Source organism: Venturia canescens, chromosome 4 (genome assembly GCF_019457755.1).
Source record: "Venturia canescens isolate UGA chromosome 4, ASM1945775v1, whole genome shotgun sequence".
In the NCBI taxonomy this organism is placed as follows: domain Eukaryota; kingdom Metazoa; phylum Arthropoda; class Insecta; order Hymenoptera; family Ichneumonidae; genus Venturia; species Venturia canescens.
In genome coordinates this window covers 17,688,585-17,714,700 of record NC_057424.1, presented here as the reverse complement: position 1 = coordinate 17,714,700, position 26,116 = coordinate 17,688,585, and the positions used below count along the sequence as shown (strand labels likewise).

At 38.6% G+C, this 26,116-nt stretch overlaps 2 protein-coding genes and 1 long non-coding RNA gene across 27 annotated transcripts in view; 2 read left to right on the top strand and 1 right to left on the bottom strand.

Moving 5' to 3' along the window:
• Window positions 1-1,886: 1,886 nt before the first annotated feature.
• On the top strand, window positions 1,887-17,919 carry LOC122409284 (glutamine--fructose-6-phosphate aminotransferase [isomerizing] 2-like). Of its 4 annotated transcripts, XM_043416710.1 has the most exons (15): window positions 1,887-2,278; window positions 8,409-8,516; window positions 9,591-9,680; window positions 9,786-9,929; window positions 10,096-10,262; window positions 10,421-10,562; window positions 11,908-11,934; window positions 12,858-12,881; window positions 14,006-14,163; window positions 14,538-14,777; window positions 14,950-15,148; window positions 15,449-15,693; window positions 15,775-15,930; window positions 16,028-16,156; window positions 16,275-17,919. In XM_043416710.1, exons 1-15 carry the CDS (start codon window positions 2,272-2,274, stop codon window positions 16,518-16,520), a joined length of 2,082 nt encoding a protein of 693 aa, XP_043272645.1. In that variant the 5' UTR covers window positions 1,887-2,271; the 3' UTR covers window positions 16,521-17,919. The 4 variants fall into 4 exon arrangements, with proteins under 4 accessions (XP_043272645.1, XP_043272647.1, XP_043272646.1 ...); XM_043416712.1 differs by lacking the exon at window positions 11,908-11,934 and having other exon boundaries at window positions 1,888-2,278; XM_043416711.1 differs by lacking the exon at window positions 12,858-12,881 and having other exon boundaries at window positions 1,888-2,278.
• Window positions 14,829-20,623, bottom strand: LOC122409288 (uncharacterized). The gene is made up of 2 exons (XR_006260645.1): window positions 20,447-20,623; window positions 14,829-15,265 (listed from the first exon to the last, which is right to left on the bottom strand). It is a non-coding gene; the product is annotated as an uncharacterized lncRNA (long non-coding RNA).
• The window catches only part of CaMKII (Calcium/calmodulin-dependent protein kinase II), a 103,393-nt gene continuing 96,881 nt past the window's right edge, over window positions 19,605-26,116 (top strand). For 4 of the 22 annotated variants that reach the window (XM_043416720.1, XM_043416718.1, XM_043416721.1 and 1 more), the window contains exon 1: window positions 21,141-21,676. In XM_043416720.1, the coding sequence (XP_043272655.1) occupies window positions 21,612-21,676 (65 nt within the window). In that variant the 5' untranslated portion in view covers window positions 21,141-21,611. Of the gene's footprint in view, window positions 19,818-19,866; window positions 19,886-20,668; window positions 20,714-21,132; window positions 21,677-26,116 lie in introns of those variants that run through there. The other 18 variants (XM_043416725.1, XM_043416728.1, XM_043416730.1 and 15 more) reach the window with 12 other exon arrangements.

Sequence of the window (26,116 nt, the reverse complement as noted above, 5' to 3'; positions counted from 1 at the left end):
TCAAACGTATTATGCGCATCGCTTAATTTTGCGTTTTCTCACTAAAAATCATTCGCTTTCAAAGTTTTGTTCATTCAAATATTAGACGTTACATGAAAAAATAAAAAATAAATCAAAGTACGTCCTAATATTTTTTTTATGCAGAATTTTGAAAAGTTTCGATACACCACGAGGTTATAAGACAATCCTTGTAAACCACCTGTTTCCCCTTTTTAATAATAATATTACAATTATTATTATTATTATTATTATTATTATTATTATTATTATTATTATTATGATTATTATGATTATGGATAGCCTAATAAACTTGTTAGTTAGCAATTCGGTAGCTTGTAAATGAGTAGAAAATGTGAAAAAACAGTTTAAGAGCAAGATTTATCGAAAACAATAAAAATGTATAATTCTGATACAACATTTATTTTTGTTTCACTTCATTTGGATCACCCCCAGACGCGACAGCTAGCGACACTGGTGGCATACTCTCGAAAATTCTATTTGTCAATACGGATTATAAAAATCTATTGACAAAAAATACAACAATCGTCGAATGTACTTGAAAGAGTACCAAACATATCGAAACTTTTTAAAGGAGTGGGGCAAATTGAAAAATAAAATACATGAGCAACCGTTTTCCCCTATGGAGATATTTAAATGAGCAATAACACATTTTTTGGTTATGTTTTTAATTGCCGTTGTTTATCACCGACAGAAGTCGCTAGAAAAACTGCCCTAATCAATCAAGGGTCGAAAGTCGGAATTTTCTGTTCCTCAATATGCGAATTTATTTTCGGGGAATGAATGGTCAGTCAAGAAATTATCGTTTTTGCACCAGAGAAAATGCGGGAAATAATCTGTCAGTTGAATCAAGTGTATTGTTTCGTGTGGAATATTTTTCAGAATTATGAAAAACATAATCAGTGGCTGCAAAAATAGTCATAATATGACCAATATTTGACGTAAGTACGTATCTCCCAGGCTTTTTTTGATTTTATTTTTCAGAGGTAGAAAACCTCGGTTACCCGTGGTTAACACGATTACCATATCTCGAAATAACATGATGTGATATAATAGATAAAACGGAGTTGAAAAACAAAATTAATTTCTACGAATATTTGGCAAATAGAAGGGCACGCTCCGTAACTTTAATATGGAATGAAAAGTGAAAGGCGAGATGAGGAGCCATTAGTGTATTCCAATTTCGAGATGTGTATATATATATATACGTATAGATTTATAATTTGAAGTCTGGAAACACAGAAAGCGAAAGAAGGTCGTCGCGATCGTCACAATGCGTTACATCATAAAATCTTAACGAACACTTTCACGTTAAGTTTTCTCACTTCGATCTTATTAGGGAATTTGGTTCGAAATCACAATTAGAAATGTATATGATGCAATGCACTTTGATCTGATGCTGAGATTATTAGTACTCATTCTTTTCGAGTTTTTAGAATTCATTCGGACTTGACCCCAAAAATCATTGGGGTGGTCAAATTTCGTCAAAAAAATGGCAACTTTGGATTTTTTACTTCGAGCGTCTACGTAAATTTCAGGATGTAGGAAAGCCACGTTGTCATTTTTGCTTCCAAAGCATTATCACCGGAAATTTGGGATACTATATGAACATTAGTAAAATGATTCAAAGTTGCTCGCAATATTGATTCTACGATTAAAGTGATGACTTTCATATTCGAATATGAACTCCGAAGTTCATCAGTGAAAACAAATTTGGAGGAAGAAGAAAGTATTTATTAAAGTTCAAAACCACATAATACGTTTGAACTGGACGAGAGCAAGCGGCTGGTGCTGCGACGCCGCGTCAGATTCACGAAGCATCGGCTTACTACGCAAATCAAGTGTTCGTTGGGGAAAAAACTCCACGACAGTCGTCAACTTATGCCGATAAGAGTCGCGTACCGTTGCAATACATTATGATATTAAGGTTGTTTTATCGCTACAGATAAATTATATTCAGGTTAAATACGTGATCATAGTGTTGTACAGGCCGGTAAGGATCGTGACTTAGAACAATCCTGGAGCAGCCGACGTTCAGCAGCTGTCACAGTAAAAATTTGTTCGTGTGTGTGTATTGGTCGTATTGGTGGACATACTAGACGTGGTTGTCATAAAAGCCGTAGCGAGTGAAGTTTCACGGCTCAGACGGCTCCGAGTCGTGTTCGAAGTTAAATCGTGTGTCTCGCATAATTGACTCCAGTTTTTGTACACATATTTTTTTCCAATCGCGTTTAGACATCACATAAGGATACAATGTGCGGTGAGTTAGAAATATAATGTTTTTCCCCAACTCACAATTTCTTTTTCACTTCTTTACACACGTCGACCCTGTACATGTAAATATTTACTTTCGTGTATACTTCGCACCTGACAATCCAACATTCGGAAACGACGACGAATAAGTAGAGTAATAAAATATCTTTGAGGAATATTAACACATCGAAATTTGACTTTACAATTAATGAATATCTGATGAATATTCGCTTAGAATCTCAAGAAGAAAGAAGATTTTGCAATTCTGTCAGTACTTGACATCATCGATTCGAAAATCCTGCTCTACGGGCATTTGCGTTGTTTCAACAATCCATTTAAATTATCATTTTTTCTCAGATGAATAACTTTTATTATAAAATGAAATCGACTATACTCGAATTGTTCACACTTACAAAGAGAATTTGAATGAAATTTATATTTTTTCCGCTCTAACATGTCCCAACCATGTCGGTACGAACAATTAAGTTTCGTGTCGAGTCTTTTTTTTAACGATTTTTCCTTCACGTGTTTATGACGCTAAGAAAATTGGCGGGAAATAATAGCAAGTCGATTTTCCATTGCAATTTTTCGCTAATTATTACAATCGAAACGACGGGACGAAATTCTAGTCTCCAGAGTGTTTATCTTTTGGAATACTCGTGTCGAACTTCGTTCAAATTTAACACAAGGAATTCATAAAATTTTGGTTATCACGGGAGAACGTGCGCATACGAAAACAATAATTTCGAGAAATCGGACTGACTTCGTCCCATAATTTTTTTTTACATTTTGATCAAAGTTTCGTATGTTCAATTCAGTCTAAAGTTTTATAGAATTGCTTTCCATAATTTATCATTTTATTGGTACATTTCGATCGTCGTTGAACGCGAATAAGGAAGGAATATTGGGTTTTTGCTTAAGAAGAAGCAGAAAGGACGGAAATTTTTTTGACATTTCGAAAGAGTAAAAGGTGACATTCGGGCAACGACCTGTGTCAACCGTCGTCTCGACAGAGGAGGCACTTTCGTAGCGGTCGTTCGTTGCGGCCATGCACGAACAAGATTCCATTGCGAAATAACTTTTGGTGCCTTTCCATAACCGCTGAAAATCTATACATAAGTATACACCGTTCGAGTATCGGCTTCGCCACCGTAAGGACGTATCGATCGTAGACTTGCAATGGCATTAAAGTCTCATGGATTTATGAAATCAATATGTACTACACTGCAGAAATGAAAAATCCTCGTATAAACGAACGAATCCGTGCCGGCGTAACAACCGGCGCCCCCACTCGACGCGTTATGCCCGAGTGAAAGTTATTTTGTACGAAAGGCGGCGTACCCAACACACATTTTTTCTCTCTCCGGTAGTGAAAGATCGATCGTTTTTTTTGTTTTTTCTTCTCCATGCAAATGTCAATGTACGCGCTTGGATGTAAATTACAGTACAATGACGTGTTACAAAGCCCCGTCGTTCGGGAAGTGATTATTAGATATTTTTTGTAGACACACGAGTGTGTTAACACGTCGAATAATTGCATCAGCGTAATCAAATTTTCCTTTTTTATTAGTCCCACACAGAATTATTGCACAAAAATAAGCAAAAACATCGTCGCAGTTGGTCAATTTTTTCTACAAAATCGAATTGACAGTTTGGCTTCGAAAATTAGATATTCATGGATTACGGTCGAAATGGACGAGCGTAAATGCGAACTGCGGTGACATTTGAGACCCTGATTCTGTGCAATCTTGTGACACCACTCATATTTTAGGTAATAAATGATACCGCGCGTGGCTTCAAAGTGCACGAGAGGCCCGATCCTCGGGAGTGAATATAATTAATTTTTTTTCCTCGCGGAGCGAATATTTTGAAAGACCCAAAGCTGTGGAAAAAGTATGAGAAGGAGAGTGGGCTCGGAAATTCCGGGTGCCCACGTGTATGTCGGGCGCGTCGAACGGGTACACTTTCCAATCCTCGTTCTCTTATTATTCCTCTTTGTGTCTCTCTGCTTCGGCGTGTATCGCGTTGCGAAACTCGAGCGCCGAATGTTCAATGAGTCTGTATGTGTTCCAGGCTTTTTTTTCTTGAGAAAAGTACGTGCAGGAATAATCGATCCAGTCGATCCAGACTAATTCGGCGGCTCACACCTAATCGATGTTTTCTATTCTCGGCTAAAAACTATTCCAAAATTCTTATTTCCAGCGTCGCGACAGTGGCGGCGCTGCGGGTGCTCTTGATCTTGAAATTTTTGGCTCGACCAAATAGTAACGTTCCAATCTCACTGTCTCGCGACGCGCGTTACTTTCGCGAAGGAAAATCTCTTTCAAGCTTTTACCCTTGAGCAGAGTTTACTGCTTTGGAAATAACATTTATTTCAGCAATGCTAGATATATTTTCAAGAACTTCAAAGTTTTATTGTAACAAATATTGTTGACACAGAGTACCAAGAAAAAATATATCTCGGAAGTTTAGTTGACAAACTTTCTGCCCGTCTCGAAAAACCAACGGTTTGCCAACGAGCGCTCATTTTGGTTCTTTTTTTAAAAAAGGGCCGAGTCGAAAAAGTTGTTTGCCGACAATTATCAGAGGATGATGAAGATATCGCCCTTTTTTGAGGAGGCGGATTCGATAAAACCCTCCGCGTAAAAAATTTGCCACGCAGCGGAGTTAGAAGTGAGAGTCGCTTGCCAAAAGGGTCAAGCGACCAACTTTTTTGTTTTATCCTCTTTTCGTCACTTTCCCAACGCCGATCGACGTATTCGTCCATAAAACATGCTCTCCAGGGATTTAAAAATGCCCGCGTTCAAACAACTTTGGGAAAATTCCTTGGCGAGGGATTTCAAGAATAAGCGTTGTTATATACTCTAATTGAAACTTGAGCTATTCCTTTCGCATGAGCGTAATTTTTGGTGGGACAAATTGGCGCGCTCGAAATTTAATTAATAATAAATTTAATATTTCTTTTAAGCATTCGGTAGTCCTTTATTTTTATCGTCGTTATGGATTGCTTAAATTTTTTTTCTATACTAAGTCAGTCACAGACGTCTTCTTACATAGCGTAACTTTTTATTTATTTTTACCAGGATTCATTTACATTTAATAATTTAACTAATTAATAACTATTTAATTAAACAATCGTTCAACAAAATTCGAAGAATTTTTGAGAAATCGAGTCGAGCGAAACGATGTCGACAAAATGTCAAAAATTGTTTGAATTTCAAGCTGTCATTTTGGCGGGACGCGATGACAATGAACAGCTAATTCACGCGTCACAACCTTACTTTATAAAAAAGGATCTGTGAGACAGTTTGTATCTGGAATTTAGAATTATTTGGCATATGAATTATTGAATGGGAATGTGGTGAGGATGCGGAATCTCTGTTCGCATGCACTTTTACTTTGCTGCTGCTTAGTGTGCACACCTTCACCGCGAGACATTTCGTGCACATGGGGTCACTTTGAGCGCAGGTAATTTTTGACATGGAATATCTCGGTAACTATGCGCTTTTCGGAATAAAAGGTTTAGTCACTTTTTGCAGTGAATCGATCCAACTTTAAGGCTGCAAAGTCGGATTTTCAAAAAAATCTTTTTTCATTGTTCAAAAACGTGCTCAAAGTTGATAGTGCGCGTAAAAAGCACTTTTTCGGTTAAATCTCTCGTAAGAAATTAAATTTTGAGTTTTTAAAAAAATCCTTACAGAGTTTTACAGACAGGGGTCCATGCTTTAAGGCAAAAATAGTCCACTTTCCAACCGTTCCAAAAAGTTTATTTATTTTGGAGTATGAAGTGACTATGTTCCCTACTTTTAGAGAGGGGATAACGATTTCTTAATATTGGGGCTCTTACTTATGAGATGCTCATCTGTAAATGTTATTCATGTGAGAAAAAATGTTGGGGTCAACCTGACCCCGGATGCACACTAAGGGTTAAAATTGGTTATTTTTATCTTTTTTTATTTTATTTTATTTAATTTATTTTATATTATTAATTATTAATTATTAATTAATTAATTTTTTTATTAATTATTATTTTATTAATTATTATTATTATTTTATTATATTAATAATAATAATAATAATAATAATAATAATAATAAATTAATAAAATAATTAATAATAAATAATAAATTAATTTAAAAATAAAATTTTTAGAATACTCGGGTTCGTGAAAGGAATACCTTTTAATCTATTTCTTAGTGACAATCGCAAATTCGTGACGCAACACTAATCGCACCAGACTGTTGACTCAAGCGATAAGATTTGTTTAGATAAAAATGACGCCTGATGCATATCCGCTTGGGGTGGAATATGCGATCTTTCATTTCCTCGTTTGCAGGTCTTCGAAATTGCAATTGCCGAATCAATTTGACGTTAGAAAGAATTTTTCTTCTGAAATCGTGCTCTCGCTTCCTTACGATTTTATATTTTGACACGAACGAATTATCGAAGTCGGCGATACAAAATTTTCCAAATTCTTTTGTTTCGTTATTTTGTCTAAAAATTTTGGGATTCGATGAAACAAGGGATTTTTTGTTCCCAGGAACAGTCGAGTCCGCATTGATCTTGAACAAACAATACTGGAAATTGATTTCGTTGCCGTTTTTCCCGTTTTTCGTTTCTCGTCGTTGCACAGCTCAATAAAGACAGTGAAATTTAATTGAAATGTCCGCTAATCGGATCGGCACAAAAATAAAAGAAATTTGGGTAATTTTAATCGCTTTAACGGGGCGTCAACGACGACGCGGCTGCTCGAAAGTCAACAAATTTTCTTTTGAAACGATATTTTGGTCGTCTCGTAAATTCAGCCACCGAAACACGTCTCGGATCGACGTTTACGATCGCGGAGAGTCAGAGAGCCCGCGATTACTGGTGAAATAAACAATAAAAATGAGAGATTAAAAGCGCAGTTGATATCAGTGGCGATAAAAGGTACAACGAACGTCCATCAATCACTGAGCGCCTGTAATTTTTAGCAAACTGAAAAAGTCGAAGCGGGAAGATGCCTCGAAAAAAGAACCGTTTGTTCAACCGCCCCGAGCTTATCGTCGGCAGGAAAATGGGGATCATCGTTTTTTCGACGCAATCGTCAGCGATAATGATGAAAAAAAAGTTTTACAACATCCTTCGATACGGAACGGAAAGTACGAAGCTCATTCCCCGAGGAATTCGACGAGAGCATTTAATTTTTCTGAATGAATATTCAATGTAAGGAGAAACGTGAAAAAACTCGTTTTCAAGACGAGGTAAAACGGTAACTTGACATTTGTCAAGCTCCTCGATCTATTCCAAGAGCGTTGAGCTGTCACAACGGTTGAGACTTCAACAACCCTGGTTTTCCTCGGATATTCGCTCCGCTTGTTGATTCCACGCGAGCGGGGTATCCTGCGCTACTATTTTGCATTCTCATTCGAGTGACCGACAATCGTATTTTCAAATCTTTTACGTTCGACGCGCAAATCGCGATCGTCAAAACTAAGAGGAATTATGAAGGTAGATGTTTTTTTCATCTCTCAATAATTCATTTGTAATCGAGACGACCGAATGATTTAATTTGATGAGAAGGTGATGAGAGGAAAAAATGACGAAAATTGAAGCTTCTGTTAGTGTAGTTGGGAATCGAGGATGAAAATTGTGGTTGCTGGGAATATTTTTGAACTTGATCTTTGAAAAATGCGGGGAGTCGGCGTTCCTCAAGGAGCTGCAGAATTCGCGATTGAAGTCCTTGGTGCGTTCGACGCCGAAGAGGAGAAAAGTGAAAGATATAACTGTATTTATAATCGTATATAGCCGCGAGGGCAAGGAATATCGAAAGCCTTTCGATTTCTGTGAAGGTCCAACGATCTCTCGCTCTCCCCGCTGCTTTTTATTCCTCTTTCGCAGAGCAACGACAGTTTCTCGTTTTTTTCCAAACAACCTCGCCAAGGTCGATTTTTTATTTACCCGCTTGAGAGACTCACCGAAGATTCTTTCATGCGAAAGGCGAAAAACTGGAAACACTTCCAGAGCGCGAAATTGATCGTCGGAGATTGGGGGAAAAAGCTTTCGGGCGGCTCCTCCATGTGGGATCGAACCGAACAAAAAATCGTTCCAATTCCTTTTCGTCCTTTTATTTAATTCTATCTTTTCTTGAATTTCAGGAATTTTTGCATACCTGAACCATTTGACCCCAAAGTCAAGACGCGAGATTCTCAACCTCCTCGTCGGTGGGCTCAAGCGACTGGAATACCGTGGATACGACTCTGCTGGTATGAATTTTCCACATTTATTTCTTAACGATTTCTCCGTACTACCAACGAATATTTGCGCCGACTTTGAATCCTCGACTTAACGCATCGAATTCGTTCATCACCGATCAGTTAATATTTGCTGAAACTTAATAATACCACGATGCAGAGCATTTTTATAGGAAATAAGTGGGAGTAAGAAACTTTGCCCTTGCAGAAAATATTTATAGCGTTTCAACCATTTTGTATTCACGCACGTTGGCTATACAAAAATGCGCGTCCCGTTGCTGTCGCGGTGGCAAGAATTTCGATTCCTTTGTCACGTACGCTTTTGCGGAGTTGATATTCCACGTAGCTTTAATAAATCTTCCGAATTTCGTGATAATCGTTTCGATCATTGATATTCCTTGAGTGGATCAAGTTTTTCTGGCTTTTATTATCTGGCTAAATTTAGAAAATTACTCGCTCGATTTATCATTTTCTATGAAAACATTTTTTTCCCCCCACCAATTTACGAAGATTCGAATTTTTCTCCTAAACGCGTTTAATTTTCAAAACTTTTTTACCCGGTCTAAAAACAGGGCCATGGCGCTTAAGGATGTGGGTGTTAAAAAGACAATTTGCTCGGTGGATCGAGCTTCGATTTTTCTCCGGGAACAAAAAGTCGATTGGAGGATTTTTTTTTCTATAATTTCGTAACTTTTTTCCCAATATTTTGTTCAACTTTCAATGTCTCGATCGAATAGTTTTTCGAAAAAATTATCCCAAACACCAATATTACGAGGAACTTATTCGTATTTTTTTCTTTTTGTCACTGAATATTGTCGTTTGTTTTGCGCATTCGTAGCTCTACTTTGTCCTTGAAGTTTTCCATTGTCCAGCTCAATTCAATAACCAGCTTCAATACTCGGTCGATTCGAGATAAATTTGTGTAATTTAGGATATCCGAAATGCTTCCAAAGTGCTAGAATTTCAAGGCAATTTAGCAAGAAGAAAGCAAGAGCTCGATTTAAAATGATTGTTCCATTGAAAATTTTTTAATAATCATTCTATTATTTTCCAACTTATTGATCAGTTATAAAAAATGAATTGCAGGCGTTGCGGTTGATTGTCCGAATGGTAAGGACATTCGGATAATAAGGAAGCAAGGAAAGGTTCAGGCCCTGCACGATGAAATATTCAACGGTAAGAGCTTACATTTTTTTCGAGTAATTCGTCTCCAAACAATGATCGTAATTCGATTACTTTTGAAAATGGGGGAAAAAAATGTTTACTGTAATCGTTTTTCAGGTGACAATTTCGAATTCGATGGAAAAACTGAGAGTCACTGTGGAATTGCCCACACTCGCTGGGCTACTCATGGTGTCCCATCGGAGGTTAATTCACACCCTCAAAGGTCCGATCCTGATAACACTTTTGTCGTCGCTCACAACGGTAATACAGAATCCCTGAAAATATGGGCTGATATACCTGAAAAGGTGTTTTTCATCCAGTCGTTTTTATTCTTGATTCATCATTTTTTGTATCTCCTTAACGAGCATTTTTCACTATGAATTTCCACGTGATTTATTGGTTATTAAAACTTTTGCTTACTCCCCAGGTATCGTGACGAATTACAAGGAAGTTAAGACGCTTTTGCAACAACGAGGCTACGTTTTCGAGAGCGAAACCGACACCGAAGTCATCGCCAAGTTGGTCCATCACCTGTGGACCCAGCATCCGACTTATTCGTTCCGCGAGCTCGTCGAGCAAGTTGTACAACAATTGGTACGTCTCCGTTGCGAAGGAATTGGTTGAACGAGTAAAAAGCGTTAGAGTCGTTTCACGAAAATCTTGGGAAGTTGACGAGAAGTAGAAAAGTAATTGCAACGGTTGGAAGGGCTGCTGGAAAAATGAGGTTGAAACGATGATAATGAAATTTGCAGGAAGGTGCATTCGCGCTGTGCTTCAAGAGCAAGCATTTCCCGCGAGAATGCGTCGCGACTAGGCGTGGATCGCCTCTCCTCGTTGGGATCAAGACCAAAACGCGTTTGGTCACAGATCACGTGCCAATTTTGTACGGAAAAGGTAAGTCGATTGGAGTAACACGGGAAAGATCGTGGACAGTCTATCATTCACGGTTTATGGCTGCTCGAGCGAAGAAAATAAGGAAGAGAAAAATATTCACGACGAGATGCACGAGGAAGGCGAAAAAAGAGAAAGCGCTGCAGGGAGCGCGGGGCGAGACGTGAAATTTTAGCGATCAGCTCGATATCGTCCCAATGAAAACGACGCGAGAGATCGTTATTGTGTTACGAATATATTCTGCTGAATGACGAAGATGGGAAAAAATCGTCTCCACCGATGAGTCCAAGCTCGTCGATGCGTTCGCTTATTTTTATTGTTTAACTGAATCTCCAAATTTTCTTGAAATCACGCAACCCGAGCGAGTAACTCGACGGCGGTGCTTGGGACCTAGAATAAAGGGAGACTTTGCTGGAACCCTCTAATAATATTAACATAACACTATTGCACGCCTGTCACCGACGCATCAACAAAGTAGTAGACCAAAGTAAATCCTCCAGATCCTTTCGAGTGCATGTCACCTTTTATTTCTTATTTTCGTCGTAAAAACACGTTTTTTATCAGTTGAAAAATTTGGGTGCAATGGTAAAGCTAGTTAAAATCGGTTAGTATCCGTGTCACGATCAATTCCATCGCCAGACAGTTTTGTTGTCTCATAACATCAGGTCCGGTTGAAAATTGAAGAATTTTTCGTTCGTTTTCATTTAGGAATGAAATATCTTTCGGAAGGAGAACAAAGAAATTTACGGAAAAAAAACTTTTTTGCATCGATAAACGAAAAGAATCACGTGAAATTTGAGTTCGATCAATAATACTCGATAAAATTGAAAATCTTTTCAAATTCCTAGTGTCAATCCAATACGTGAATAAGGAATAAACGATAAATAACGAATACAATAATAAGTAAAGTTTTCTAATATCAGCCAAAAAATAACGTGACCAATTGCAGTATTTTTGACGATATTCGAGTATAAGATTTTCGATCACTCCCCAGGTCTAATGAAATTTCATACTGTCCGCTTGTAGAGATTGAGATTTAGAGAGAAAGCACGTAGCTCAGAATCGCCTTTAATGAATAAAAATGTATTCCCTAGCTTATCGCGAGCCTCGTCATTTGATATTAATCAAGCAGTACCGCAGTAAAACCATCGTAGCTTTGCACAAACACACAAGAAAAAAATATTATTTCTCTAGTCGTCGAAATCGTGAAAAGAAAAAAACAAAGAAAAAGTCGTGAGGATGCCCTCGACGAAGCAGCAGTGCGAGTTTCGACTCTGCGTGATATCTTGATACTACACGAGTGTTTCTTTTGCATGAACCTGGCTATACGACTGTCACCCCTGAACAGACGATCTTCCAAAGCACGCGACCAAAGGTATTCACACTATTAATAAACGCTCACCTTCGATCGTAACCACCGTCTTGGATCATTTTACACCCAATTTTGCATTGGTCAATTCTTTTACATGGAGAAATTCTTCTGGTCAATCATACTTTTTCATTTGTAAGAGAATTTTACAAGAAGCGAAGAGGCAGGAGGCTCGGGTCCAAAGGAGGGGAAAGAAATTTTTAAATATTTACCAAAATTTAATCAATTTCTGTCATTTTTTTCTCTTTGATAATTCTCTGAACATAAATTATTATCGAGGATCTTGAATTGTAATGTAGCAGGAGCCCCAAAATTTTCGTAATTCTACAGAATAATTTTATTCCTAGCAAATTTGTTTGTCAAAAAAAGTTCCACCTAATTTCGAATGATAAACCGAGTTTTAAAAATGATCCAAGGTGTGCTGGTGTATCGGACCTTTGCTTGAGTCTACGTGAATGATACGTAGACTCAAGTTTTCATAGAAACTTATATTTATCCTACGACTTTTTAAATTTCGTTTTAACCTTTAACCCAATAACCGAATTCGTTTATGTTTCTATGTCTGTGTGCAATTGTCACTGTCGTTGGATGTGATTGTCAAACTTCACTCGTTTTTTTTTTATCCACGTACTCGTCAACAACGTTTGCGAACTTGGAGAAATCCTTTGATTTTTTGGTCACGAGAAAGCTGAATATTCAACATGAACTTCCAAATTGAAGAACTTCTATCGATGCTTCCCCCAAAATTATCAGACCCCTCGATGCTCTCGATTTCTCGAATCTCGTAAGCGTTGCTCTTTCACATTGATAATCGCTCGTTTTAGTCTCGTGGATGCTTATTTTCGCAAAATCCTTTATTTCATGTTCCTAGTTGTTTAAGCATGATTTTTTAATGAATTATGTCTTTTTTTTCGACCCGGTCCAATCAGCCGAGAGCGAAGCATCGACACCAGGTATTGATTCCACTTTATTTCGCTTGTTAAACAAACAAAGCTTGTGCACGTTTAATATCGTTGTCTCGACAGTAGCTGTCTGTCGTTCGGTCAAGTATCGTCTAAGGAATCGGTGTTTCTCGGTGTTGGGTATTTGGCACGGAACGCGGAGTAAGTAAGTTGACGATTTAAAAACTTGCTCAAGGGAGGATGAAAAAATTTCACAAATGCGAAAGAAACGTTTGAGCTGGGCTAATATTTTTTTCACGGCTCTCGAATATTACACTAAACAAAAAACCAAACAATCTGTACATATCTACACTTAACCTTTCCAGGATCTGGTCCATGAGAAACTCGGAATAAAACTCACTCACTGGGACGATTAATTTTCGTTTGACAAGCTTCTATTTCAGGACCTTTTTAATCCTAACTAATTGTATCCAATAACGAAATACACGTTCCACAGAGGAAATGCGAAGGAGCCAAGGGATTCGACGTCTATTTATTATTCTTTTCTGTACATATTTTCTATTGAAATTAATTGAAAAGTACAATTTATTGCTGCGTCTATAGCGCCACTCTCGTTCTCTCTTACCGGGGCTTCGGTGGATGGACTTATATGTTAATGAATTACACTTTTTTTTTTTTTGAGAAAACTACAATTTTTTCACAAATCTTCAAAATGTTCAGATCTTGTGTGGTCACTCAGTTTTGGGTTTTCATATTTAACAATTTTTTGCTCAATTCGGAGTAACTCGATGAATTTTTGATGGTGAACCAATTTTGTAAAATACAAACAAAAGTTGCGAAACATTGATGAGGACGTTGTTCATATTTCTCTGAGCACGATTAATTGATTTGTTCGACTTTGTAATTTTATTGATTCGAGAATGAAAATTTAATTTTCCATAAAAATGCATCACTCAGTTTCTACGATCCATTTATTTCAAGTCTTTCCCAATGTTCATTTTTATTCGTTGCAATTTCTACGAGTGTTTTATTTGTCGAGGTGACAGTATGAAGAAAAATAAAGCTCATAACTAAGAATCGCACTTTATATTTTATCTTACACTTGAAATCGTTTATCTATCGTATCATTATTTATTATAGCCTTGAAAACAGTTTGTTCATTTTTTTCCAATCAGATCATCGTCCCCACGGAAGAACCGCGGACGTTCCAGTCATACCGAGAACCGACAGTACCGCTGAGTTCCAACCGCTCGTTGAGAAGGAGGTCGAATATTTCTTCGCTTCGGATGCCAGTGCTGTCATCGAACATACCGATCGTGTCATTTTTCTTGAGGTATCGTTACCTTCGTGGCTTCAAAATTTTATCAATATTTTTAAACGCAATTCTGGATTTTCTCTCAACTTTGTTTTTCAATTAGATTTCCTCATGCGAATAAAAAAATTGAATTTTATTGAATTCAAATTATTTCAGTTTGTTGATTTTTCCAAATTTGAGGTTTTTCAATTTCGATCAAGATTATTTTGAGTCCGTATCAGAATGATAAAAATTCGAGACTCGGAGACTCTCAGTTTATCGACGAAGCCAGTGGGAACTCGGAATTAGAATAAATCTCCAAAAATTTGGAGAATGTGAAAAAGTAATGGATGCGTTATATTCACAATGGATTTTTTAAAATAAAGTATATGAGATGGGCTTTTTTTCTACAGGATGACGACGTAGCAGCTGTGAAAGACGGTATTTTGAGCATTCATCGTCTTCGTCGCTGCATGGACGATCCCCATGGTCGTGAGATCATAACTCTCAAGATGGAAATTCAGCAAATTATGAAAGGAAACTACGAGTATTTCATGCAGAAGGAAATTTTCGAACAGCCGGAATCTGTTGTCAACACTATGAGAGGACGTCTCAATTTCCAGAATAATTCTGTCACACTCGGTGGAATAACCGTAAGCGAATGAGAATCAAGTGTCTACTCAATGATTCAAAACAAAAAGCAATAAATGAATAATGATTTTTCGAATTTTTTCAAAAATATTCCTACAAATTGGAAAAAACTTTTTTTTATTATTTTTTATCGATACGAATTTCGCGTAATGAAGAATTTGGTTTGCGTTTCAGGACTATATTCCTGAGATCAAGAGATGCAGACGTTTGATGCTGATCGGCTGTGGAACGAGTTATCATTCGGCGGTCGCGACGAGACAGCTTCTCGAGGAGTTGACTGAACTTCCGGTCATGGTGGAGCTAGCCTCAGACTTTCTCGACCGAAACACCCCTGTTTTCAGGGACGATGTTTGCTTCTTTATCTCGCAATCCGGTAATGAAAGTTTTTCAAATGCATCTCACTGCGCGTTCGGGTACGATGTCGAGCCACGTCGAAGCCTTTGTCCGTCATCGAATTCTTGTAACATTTGGATTTTGAAGAGTTTCGATGCTAAGAAAAAAAAAACAAAGTTTTATTAAAATGGAGCATTTTAGCTACTGAGATTTGTAAATGTCAGATTTTTACTCCAATAATCAGTAACTTGACAAATAATTATGTGCAATTGAACATTGAAAATGATCCAACGAAAGGGATTTATTTTTATACAATTTTGGAAAAATGAAATGATTGCAGGAGAGACAGCGGACACTTTGATGGCGTTGCGTTACTGCAGAAGTCGCGGAGCTCTGATAGTTGGAATAACGAACACGGTTGGTAGCAGCATTTGTCGAGAGTCCCACTGCGGAGTTCACATAAACGCGGGGCCCGAAATTGGTGTCGCGAGTACGAAAGCTTACACCTCTCAATTCATTTCCCTGGTTATGTTTGCTCTTGTTATGAGCGAGGATAGAATATCTTTGGGAACGCGAAGAATGCAGGTATTTGAGAAGGACGAAAGACAAAGATCTTCGGGCTTTCCGTGTTTTCTCCATCTCATGATTCGTTTTCGCCTTTTTCAGATTATCGAAGCTCTGAAAAATCTGGACAACCAAATCCGTGAAGTACTCAAGCTCGATAACAAGGTCAAGGAGCTTGCAAAATCTCTTTATCAGCACAAATCACTCCTGATTATGGGCAGGGGTTACAACTTTGCGACCTGCATGGAAGGAGCGTTGGTAAAAATTCCGAAATTGTATTTTTGAAAAAAAAAATAATATTTCAGAGTTGATTCGATTTTAGTGGTTTTCATGTTGAATTTCATTTCGTTTTTAGAAAGTAAAAGAATTGACGTACATGCACAGCGAGGGCATAATGGCCGGAGAATTGAAACATGGACCTCTCGCACTGGTTGACGATTCTATGCCGGTTATAATGATCGTTATGAGAGACCCGGTATACGTTGTAAGTAACGTATTTGTTATTTTTAACGAAATGTTGAACGATCGCATTTTTTCCTCCAATGTATTATGACATCGTTTTCATTCGTTCTTGTCTTTTTTTTTTTTTTACTTTTCTTCAGAAATGCATGAACGCCCTGCAACAAGTGACAGCTCGAGAGGGCCGACCCATTGTGATATGCGAAGACGGAGACGAGGAAACGAAAGCTCTGGCCGCTCGTTGCCTCGAAGTACCAAGAACGGTCGATTGTCTTCAAGGAATATTGACTGTTATCCCGATGCAATTGCTTTCATTCCACATCGCTGTTTTGCGAGGCTGCAACGTAGATTGTCCAAGAAATCTGGCCAAGTCCGTTACGACGGAGTAGAGGACGAAAAACAGGAGGAGGAACAGCTTCACAAATTCTACGAGCGCGAGGAAAGAAAAAGTGAGAGAAACGAGAGAAAAACCCACTCTGAAGCATCCGACACGAAAATGATTATTTTTCTTAGCGCTGCTCTAGAGACATTCGAAGTAATTACACCTCTAACAGTTACCACAACTGTTGATCTTGTTGCAAACCATCTCAAAATTGGCAATAACTGGAGTCAATTTTTTTTTCCACGACTCAAAAAACCTCGGGCTGGTGAAATTTATTTAAAAATCCGACGTGATAATCCGAAAACGTCTCATCAAACGAGCTCCCCAGAGAGAATACAATTAAAAAATGAGAAAAAATTGCCCTATTTCTTATCGAGCTCGAGGCAAGAGAAAATAAAGAAATGCAAATCAATGTTATGACGCATTGTCGAAAATATGTCGATGAATTACCAAAATTACTTGAACGTCAAACAACTCTGAATCGCAATCGCTTGTGTTGAAACAAATTTTTAAATAACTCACATTCCTCGATCGACGAATTACAGTAAGTTCTCAGTGTAATTAAATTCTAATTGTATTTAAAAAATGAAGTGATAGAAAAGAAAAGAATTGTAGAGAGAATTCGAGTATAACTCCGTTCCTGAAAAGAACGGTTGAAAACACATTTACTAATTGTATTGTTTGTGAGATAACTAAGTCGAGACTGGCACAAAAAGATGCATTTACTTGCCTAAAAAAAGCCTAACGATAAGAAAACAAATAGACTTGGTTGTGCTTTGTCGAAATGATCGATCATTCGATCGGCACTAAATTGGATTCGATTCAGAATTTCCATACCGTAATAACGCGAATTTAAAAAAAAAAAAATCGAAACAACGATCTTGCGATCCTGCTGTACCTTTAAGATATTTTTTCTTCAATGCTTCGGTGGCGGATAAAACTTCTGCCATTTTATTTTTTCAACTATTATTTCTTTCACTTAGTTTAAAAGACTATTCCGATATTTACAATTTATAAGAGTGAAATATATTGTACGTTATTAATGAGAAATATGTATATTGACGATTGCGTTCGATCGAGAATTAGAAAAAAATAATCAGACGATGAGCCTTCACTGGCGAAACATCTATTTTTTTGATGACGATTACACTTTTCCATATTTCTGAGAACAAATCACACTCAGCAATATATTCCCATTTATCAATGATTCATTAAATGTTTATCTTTAGCGTATAATTAATGGACCATGAAATTTGTATTGTGAAATATTCCTACAACCCTGAACGATGCGAACCTATTTTTCCAGTAGAGAACGATGATTCTATGCAAATTAAAAAACCTGTGTATTTTTAATCGAGGTTCGAATTGATTGTGAAATAATATGATAATAAAAACACTTTCGCAGATGCATTCGTTACGCAGGAGCTTTACTCCAGGTCCACAAAATCATTGTGTATTTCTTTGTATTTTCCGTTATTAATATTTTCGAATATTCAACATTTTATTCGTTGACGTTTCGAGCCTAAAATCGTATAACTCATGAATAATTCAATAAATATATCTACTGGAAATACAATGAAGATCATTGGGCCAAAAGTGGACCAAAAGTTATTACCGTTTTGTAGCACTTGATACAAAACTTTCAAAGGCGACCGAATAAAAGCGTCAAACCTGCTTTCACGCGTGAAGAAATTTTTTCTGGAATATTAAAATGAATAATGTTCTAGTAGTACGATTGCACTTCGAGGCGCCTCCAGTGATATGAGTCGACTGTTGGTCATACGGATATCAAGTAGTACAAGGACCTACCTCGTCGTCCGACTCGCGTAGTCGTTGAGTTCGATTGGGTTTGTGAAAATGAGGCGAGTTTATCGCTTTATTATAAATATTAGTGGTGCCAAAGATCTTTGAAAATTGTGAGTGGAAGTAAATACGTCAAAATTCATTAGCCTCATCCTGAACAGGAAAATTCAGAAAAGCTATTATTTCACAGAGTGAAGGACTCGTATAGAAATTTTTTTGGCACAGCTAATAACATTGCGTGTATTGAATTAAATAACCGAGTTTTGCATCACGCGAGCACTCCCTGAAAAAAGAAGAATCACATTTTTTTTTGCGTTTCCCGAGTTCCCCGATTTTGCAGTACGATACAAAAAGCTTCGGAGGCGGTGTGCACAGTGGGTGGAAGTGAAACAAAGTGGTAGAGCCATTGAAAAATTTGAAAACGTAAATAGAGCGAAAGCAAATACCGCGCGTGTTGGCGACGAAGTGAGGTTAGGTTATGAAGGGTAAAACGGCGTGGCAGTGGTGGGTGCGACGAGCAAAGAGGCAAATCGGTGATTAAGGGGTGTAGTAAAAAGCTGTGAAACGCGCGTGCGGCTCGAGGCTCGAGAGCGTTTCCGGGAGTGGCCATATACGAGAGAAGGCGGCGCTGGTGTCGCTCGAGTAGCGTTTGAGATAGTGACACAGGGGGTTAGAGAGTGAGGTGAGGGAGTAAAAGAAGATTCAGAGGGGTTGGTGTTGAACAGCATTATCAGAACGGACCGAGGGTATCCCCAGGATCGACCGTGGTTACAAACGTGGTGTGACGGTTTGGCCCGGTACACGCGTGTCGCGCGAACAACACACAGTTCGTGGGACGCGTTTAATAAAGAGTTTAAAAGCTCTCGCCTTCCTGCCCTCAAGAAAGAACAAACGTGAATGACGTGATAATAAAATAATATATAAGAAAAATCCGTTCTTATTACGAGAAATACTTATTTCGGATTACCCTGAAGTAAAACCGATTATGTCCGAATTGTGAATAATAAAGTAATATAATAAAAAACAAACAAACAAAACATTAGCTCAATTTTCTATATAAATACGGGCCGTTGACGAAAACCGAGGAAAATGTCGACATACTCTCTGACGGTTATTGTAACATAAAGTTTACGTGAATACGCACAGATATAATAATAATAATAATAATATAGGGAAAATAAAAAAGAAAGAGGTTGGTTGTAAGGAGCGTCGTGTGTCTTGCGTCTAAATTTAAACGGTAAGAGGAATCAAGAGGAAGAGATACAGAGACTGAGCGAGAGAGAGAGAGAGAGCTAAGAAGCAAAAGGGAAATATATCCCCTCGGGTTATTCGGCGTAGGTTTGCTGCGCGGTCGACTCTTCCTCCCCCCACCTCTCCTACTCGCCCCCTCCTACGTTGATAGGCAGAGCAGCGATGTTCTTCTCGTAGAAAACGCGTTATATACAGTACGCGAAAAAGTCGACGTGTGCGCGAACGTCCCGAACAACGCAAGACGAACGAGGTAAATCGTGTACAGTGAAACCTCCGTTAGTGCTTTTATTTACCCCCTCGCATACAAATGAATATTGCGTGTGTACAGCTTCATTATTATTTACTCGATTGATTGTCACTAAATCCAACCTGTTCAGTCCGCGATACGAGGTGCTGCCTCTAACGGCAACGGAATAAACCAATTGGACGAAAAATATCCCTGCTTCGTTTCCCTTTTCTCCCTCATGCTTATAATATATGCGCAAAGAGAATTCGCGACACGGGAATTTGGCCTTTTTGTTTTTGAATTAGCGCGCTTCTCTCATATTTTGTTAGTTCAAATTATTTTGTGCCAATAAATAATGCTTTGAAAAACGTGGGTCAGATTGATCCGTGATCAAGTGATAAGTTATCTCCGGTTTTCTTGCCAAACGCAGTTTATTAGTTTATCAGAAAGATCCTTTCAAAAATATACCCGTAACAGTAAACAACAGAGCTGTAAATATATTTGGTTTGTGACTCTAACGAATCTTTTAATAATTCCAATCACTATTTTATGCATAAATATGAAATTTCTTCGTATATTGAAAAATAGTAGTCTTGACACAAAAAAAACTGATGTTCTTTTTATTAAATACGCGAAGGTGTCACTTTCCTTACCACTTGCTGCATGACGGAAGATGTAGAGGAGCGGAAGAGTGAGCAAGAGAGCAAGAGAGAGAGAGAGAGAGAGCGCGGCACACGACAAGTAGAGAGGGTAGCAGCCGCGCGGCGCACACGCAACTGAGCTCCCACTCTAGCTCGAACTAAGAGAGAAAAAGATAGAGCGAGAATGAGCGTGACAGCGTTAGGTGGGTAGGGGGAGGTTAAAAAGCCGGACGACGGTAGTCAGTTGACGGTCTGCCGGCGAGTGGAGCGGACGTGTCGGTATTTTACAATAATCGTTATATCGTTAATCCTAATCTAATCCTGCTCCGAAGCCTTGTTTACCATTTTCATTAATATCACGGAATTGCGAAGAATTATTAGTCAACTTTGCTGCTCCTGTGGCTCGAAGCAGCGTAGTTTAAAGCGCGCGGAAAATAAAGCCGCCATAACCCCTACCTTGCCTCGATATCTCTTCTATCTTTCTCTGTGGCCCCCACCCCTTTTCTTTCTGCCGCGATCTTCTGTGCGATCGAGAGAGAAGGAACGCGAAAAAGAGAGAGAGAGAGCAAGAGCAAGAGAGAAAGACGGAGAGCTTCACGAGCATCTCTCTCTTCTATCCGCGTCGCGACGACGCTCTCTCTTATTGATCGTATTTGACCCGCTAACTGGCTGTCTCTCTCTCTCTCTCTCTCTCTCTCTCTCTCTCTCTCTCTCGCTTCATCCCTCTTTTTCTTTCTCTCTCTCTGGTATTGCCCCTTCTACTGTTGGTCCCGCTGTGTGATGTGATCAGTATTCTTCCTCTCTCTCTCTTTCTCTTGATCCAAAGTGTGTTTGTGTTCCCTCAACCATTTTTGTAACGAAAAAACAAAACCACGAATCTTCTCTAATCTCCGGGATTTTTTCCCTTTCCTCGGCCTCTCTACCCTCGCGACCAACCTTCAATATTATGTGTTGACGAAAATCCTAGATTACTCAACGTTTCAAATGTCTGCAGAGTGATTCTCTTCGAGATTCGTCGTTCGAGGAATAACTGTACCGAATTTCGGAGAAATAATAGTATTGTTAAAAATATATACAAAAGTACATAATTAACATTTCGCAACGGCGCCAACGAAGAGTGACGGGGTGTGAGAAGTAGAAGAAGAGAGAGAGAGACAGTTCTCGTAGTGTCGTCGGTATGGCTGTTCCAGTCGCGTCCACGCGGTTCAGTGACAATTACGAAGTCAAGGAGGAACTCGGAAAGTAAGTAAACGAAAAACGTACTCGAATCTACAAATGTACAAGTACCTGCAGAGATTTGTAAATACTGGCATTATGTACGACGTTAGATCGATTTGTATAAACGTCACACGTGTGTTTATCAGCGGTCCCTAGAGTTTGACAAATCTAGGTAAAAACGTAAGCATGACAACAGGACTTTCGATGCGCGTACCCATGAGACACGGGCCGTTATCGCGTACTGCGGATGTCAGACGGCCGTGAGAAACGCCACGGGAAACTGTAATCACATAGACAAATGTGTTTAGTCCCAGCCTCGAGATTATGCTCGATTTAAGTTTTCAAGCGTCCTCCGCGTTGCTACGATCGTCAAATTCAGCTCGACATTTTTCTATCAAATGTTCTCTTTTCGACGCAATACGTCGTTTTTAATACTGGTTTTCATTGAGAAATAATATAATTTAAGGTGCGATTTTTGACTGAAGAATTATTGGGAACGATCTTCTCAGTTTTTCACATTAAATTTCATCTCGGCCGTTCACGAGTCTGTTCAGCCGGGTCTGCTGCTTTTTTATTGAAACTTTTGCGTCGCGTCGCGTGCACGGCACACGACGCGGTGCTCGCACAGAGCAATTGGGAGGAGATAGTGCATATATTGGTCAGCCACAGCAGACGATAACAAACGGCTGTGCTGTGCGATATTTCCTTCGGCCATGACTTTCTTTCTCTCTCTCTCTCGCTCTCTGTTTTTCTCCTCCCCTCCGTTTCTATTTCTCTTCGACGCTACAGATGTCGATGCGTCGAGCGGGTCCGTCCCCCAAAATGTGATGATGGCTCTTTTTATTTCTCCTACATTCCATAGAATTTCGCTCTCGATGTTCGAAATGCTCTTAGTTTTCATGAAATCCGTATGTGATATTCATCCCATTTTTCATAAATTTTTGCGAAAATTCGAAACATGATTTTTCCAAGTAAACACTCGCTTCGAGGATGGCCATTTTTTTTTAAATTTTGACAACGGAAAAAATCGTTCGTAGATTGTGGAAATAAAATTTTCGTGTTCGCACCACTATACCAAAATGGCTGCCCCAATTTTGACGTTTGGAGTTGAAACTTCGACGAACAACGATCTTTCCCCCGGTCCCTCGTATTTCGAGATTTTTCATCACGAAATAGTGAATTGGACGAGCAGACGGAGGAATTATTTCAAAATTTCAATCACAAAAACGAAGAGCTCTGATCGGCATCGGAATCGCTAGTCAAGAGAATAATTATCCATGTCGTTCCTTTCATTAATCGATTCCAAGCCGAATAACATAAGTTCGATTTTTCACTGTCAGGATCAAACAAAATCAATAGAATCAGCATTTTCGCCTAATTTTAAAAAATTTCGCTTTTCCATTTGCAGTTATGGTATTTCGGGAAGTAGGAGGTTGGGTGGCGTTCCGCAGTGACAAGAGAATGTACCCGTAGACTGTTCAGTTCTTCGTGTATATTTTAAGGCTCGCGAGGCCCGCTTTCACATACGCACACACCTCTGTGTTTCCGAGCCCCGAAGCACACATTTTTCTATATATAAAGCTTGTGTCGTCTTTGCTCTAACGTTCTCTCTCTTTTCGTGGTTACTACGTCTATAGTAAGTTCTCGGTCGTTCGGATTCTATGTCTCTTTCATCTTTTCTTCCTTTCTTTATTCTATTTTTCATTTTTTAATCTTCTTTCGTTCGAGTCTCTGCTTCTTTCTTTCTCTATATTCTTTCTGAGAGGGAGAGAGCGCCTGGCGGAGCCGGGGGGGGGGGATTGGGTCACTTGGGATTTTTCACCGAATCAATACGACGTTGGCTCTGTTTTGTTGCCATCGTAATTCGTGTCTCACTCTCTCACGAGCCTTTCTCTCCCACGGACCCCTGCAGGTGGTTGTCGCAAGGCTCAACGGTCGAGTATGCGTACGAAAATATTGACTGAAATGATCGATCGATCGATCGATCGAGTGATGAATTGAGAATAAAAAATAAAAATAATCGTTCACGTGTCCAACATTACTGCGGCATTTCGTGAAGAAATGAATTTGCATTCGTAAGCTCCTCGTAAAAATGTCGGAATATTAGTATTGGACGTATCCGAGAGGAAAGACAGCGGGACGAACACGAGGAAAGAGAAGGCTGGGAAAGAGGGGCTTGGAAAGAAAACAAATTAGCGAAAGAAGAGCTGTCAGCATCGCGTTGCCCGTAAAACTGAATAATTCATTGACGAGGGCACTGATATCGACTTGGTTGTATTATACACACGGACATGGCGATGTGTAACGGCAACAAACCGACTTGTGATTCATCACACAACAATGTATACGTAACCGCACCGCGTATACGAGACGTTCGACGTCCCGTCGCGCGCGTTCGACCTCGCGAATCGTTTCACTTACATTTTTATTACGAATGCGTTTGTTATGAGTTTGTGTATCGACGATTCTTGGATATAATTAATTGCTAATTTCTCGTCGATTCGTATCCCGCTCGTCCATGCGTTGGACTCTTTCGAACGAATATTTATGAAAATATTTCATGAGGAATCGCGATCGATGGCGATGTAAACAGGGCCACGAACCACCTGTGTTTGTACAACGCGCTCGAACCTCTTCACCCGGAGGTCACTTGCATCGTGCTCGTGTTTTCCTTTTTTTTTCGACCAACGACTCTGCCAAAATATAAGTATGGGAAACAATAACTTCGACTCTCATTCCATTATTCAACGTCTCCCAAGTATTCGTGGATCGCATCGCCAGCAGCTTTTCTCACGAGGCAATTATTGACTCTCGTGACATTTTTCTCGTTCATTTCGGTCGAAATGATTTGCTCGTCAGAAAATGAAGAGTTTTTCAACAATTGAACTGCAAGTTTGGAAAACGTGAAATTGTTCCGCTCTCCTCTCTCTCTCTCTCGCACGCTCTCGCAGTTAAGGAGTTTCGGTACAAAAGTCAAAATATTAAGAAATTGATCAAATTTGGTGATAATGTTCTTCAACATCAAGTGCGAAAACACAAATTTTTTCAAAATTTTCTTCTACTTAGTTATCGAGTAATTACGCATTAAAGCAGATTTCTTATGCCCGGAATGTATACCTATATATATGGAAACGCTATGCTTATACACGTAAACTTTAGTGATCAATTACTCGATAACTGTGTAGAAGAAAAATCTTAAAAAATTTGTATTGTCAAATTTGGCACTAAAGAATATGTTCACCAAATTTTATAAAATTCTAAACTTTTTGAAATTTTTTATGTTTTTAGCATGGTTTAGCATGGCAACATTGTATTGCCTGTACCGAAACTCCTTAAGGAGGGTGGATCGCGACGACACAATGTTATCATGCTAAACCATGTTAAAAATATTAAAAATTTCGAAACCATAAGAATTTCATAAAATTTGGTAAATCTATAAGACAATATAGTTTTTTTTTAGATTTTTCTACCACATAGCTCTCGAGCTGTTGAACACTAAAGTTCACGTGTTAAGCATAGAGTTTACATGTATATCGTGCATAAGAACTTCGATTTGAAAAAAATTTGAAAAAAATGGTATTTGTGTGCTTGATGGCAAAGAACGTTATCACGAAATTTGATCAAATTCTGATTATTTTGATTTCGTGATTCACCCTCCTTGAGGTAACTCCTGTACTGCATGCTAGTCAAACGAGTGGTAAATCTTCAAAACGCTTTTAGACCAAGTTCAACGTACCGATTAAACTTATTGTTAGTTAGATATGTATTCAAGCATATTTTATTGACGTGAAAAAGTATTGAAAATGATAGTTTTGCAAAACTATCAACTGTTAGATGAAAATTTCCATGATGTCACATTTTCACAGGCATTTTTCAAAGAATCATCTCTGTATTTTTTAACCGATTTTATTGCACCAAGTCTCATTTCGTTTCTCAACTGATGCTCCTCTACGAATTCACCGCGTAGATTTTCCTTTAACCCTTAGTGTGCGCACCTTCACAGCGAGACATTTCGTGCACATGGGGTCACTTTGACCTCAGGCCATTTTTGACATCGAATATCTCGGTAACTATGCGCTTTTCGGAATAATAGGTTTAGTCACTTTTTGCAGTGAATCGATCCAACTTTAAGGCTGCAAAGTCGGATTTTCAAAAAAATCTTTTTTCATTGTTCAAAAACGTGCTCAAAGTTGATAGTGCGCGTAAAAAACACTTTTTCGGTTAAATCTCTCGTAAGAAATTAAATTTTGAGTTTTGAAAAAAATCCTTCCAGAGTTTAACAGACAAGGGTCCATGCTTCAAGGGAAAAATAGTCCACTTTGCAATCGTTCCAAAAAGTTTATTTATTTTGGAGTATGAAGTGGCTATGCTGCTATTTTTAGAGAGGGGATAACGATTTCTTAATATTGGGGGTTTCACTTATGAGATGCTCGTCTGTAAATGGTATTCATGTGAGAAAAAAAT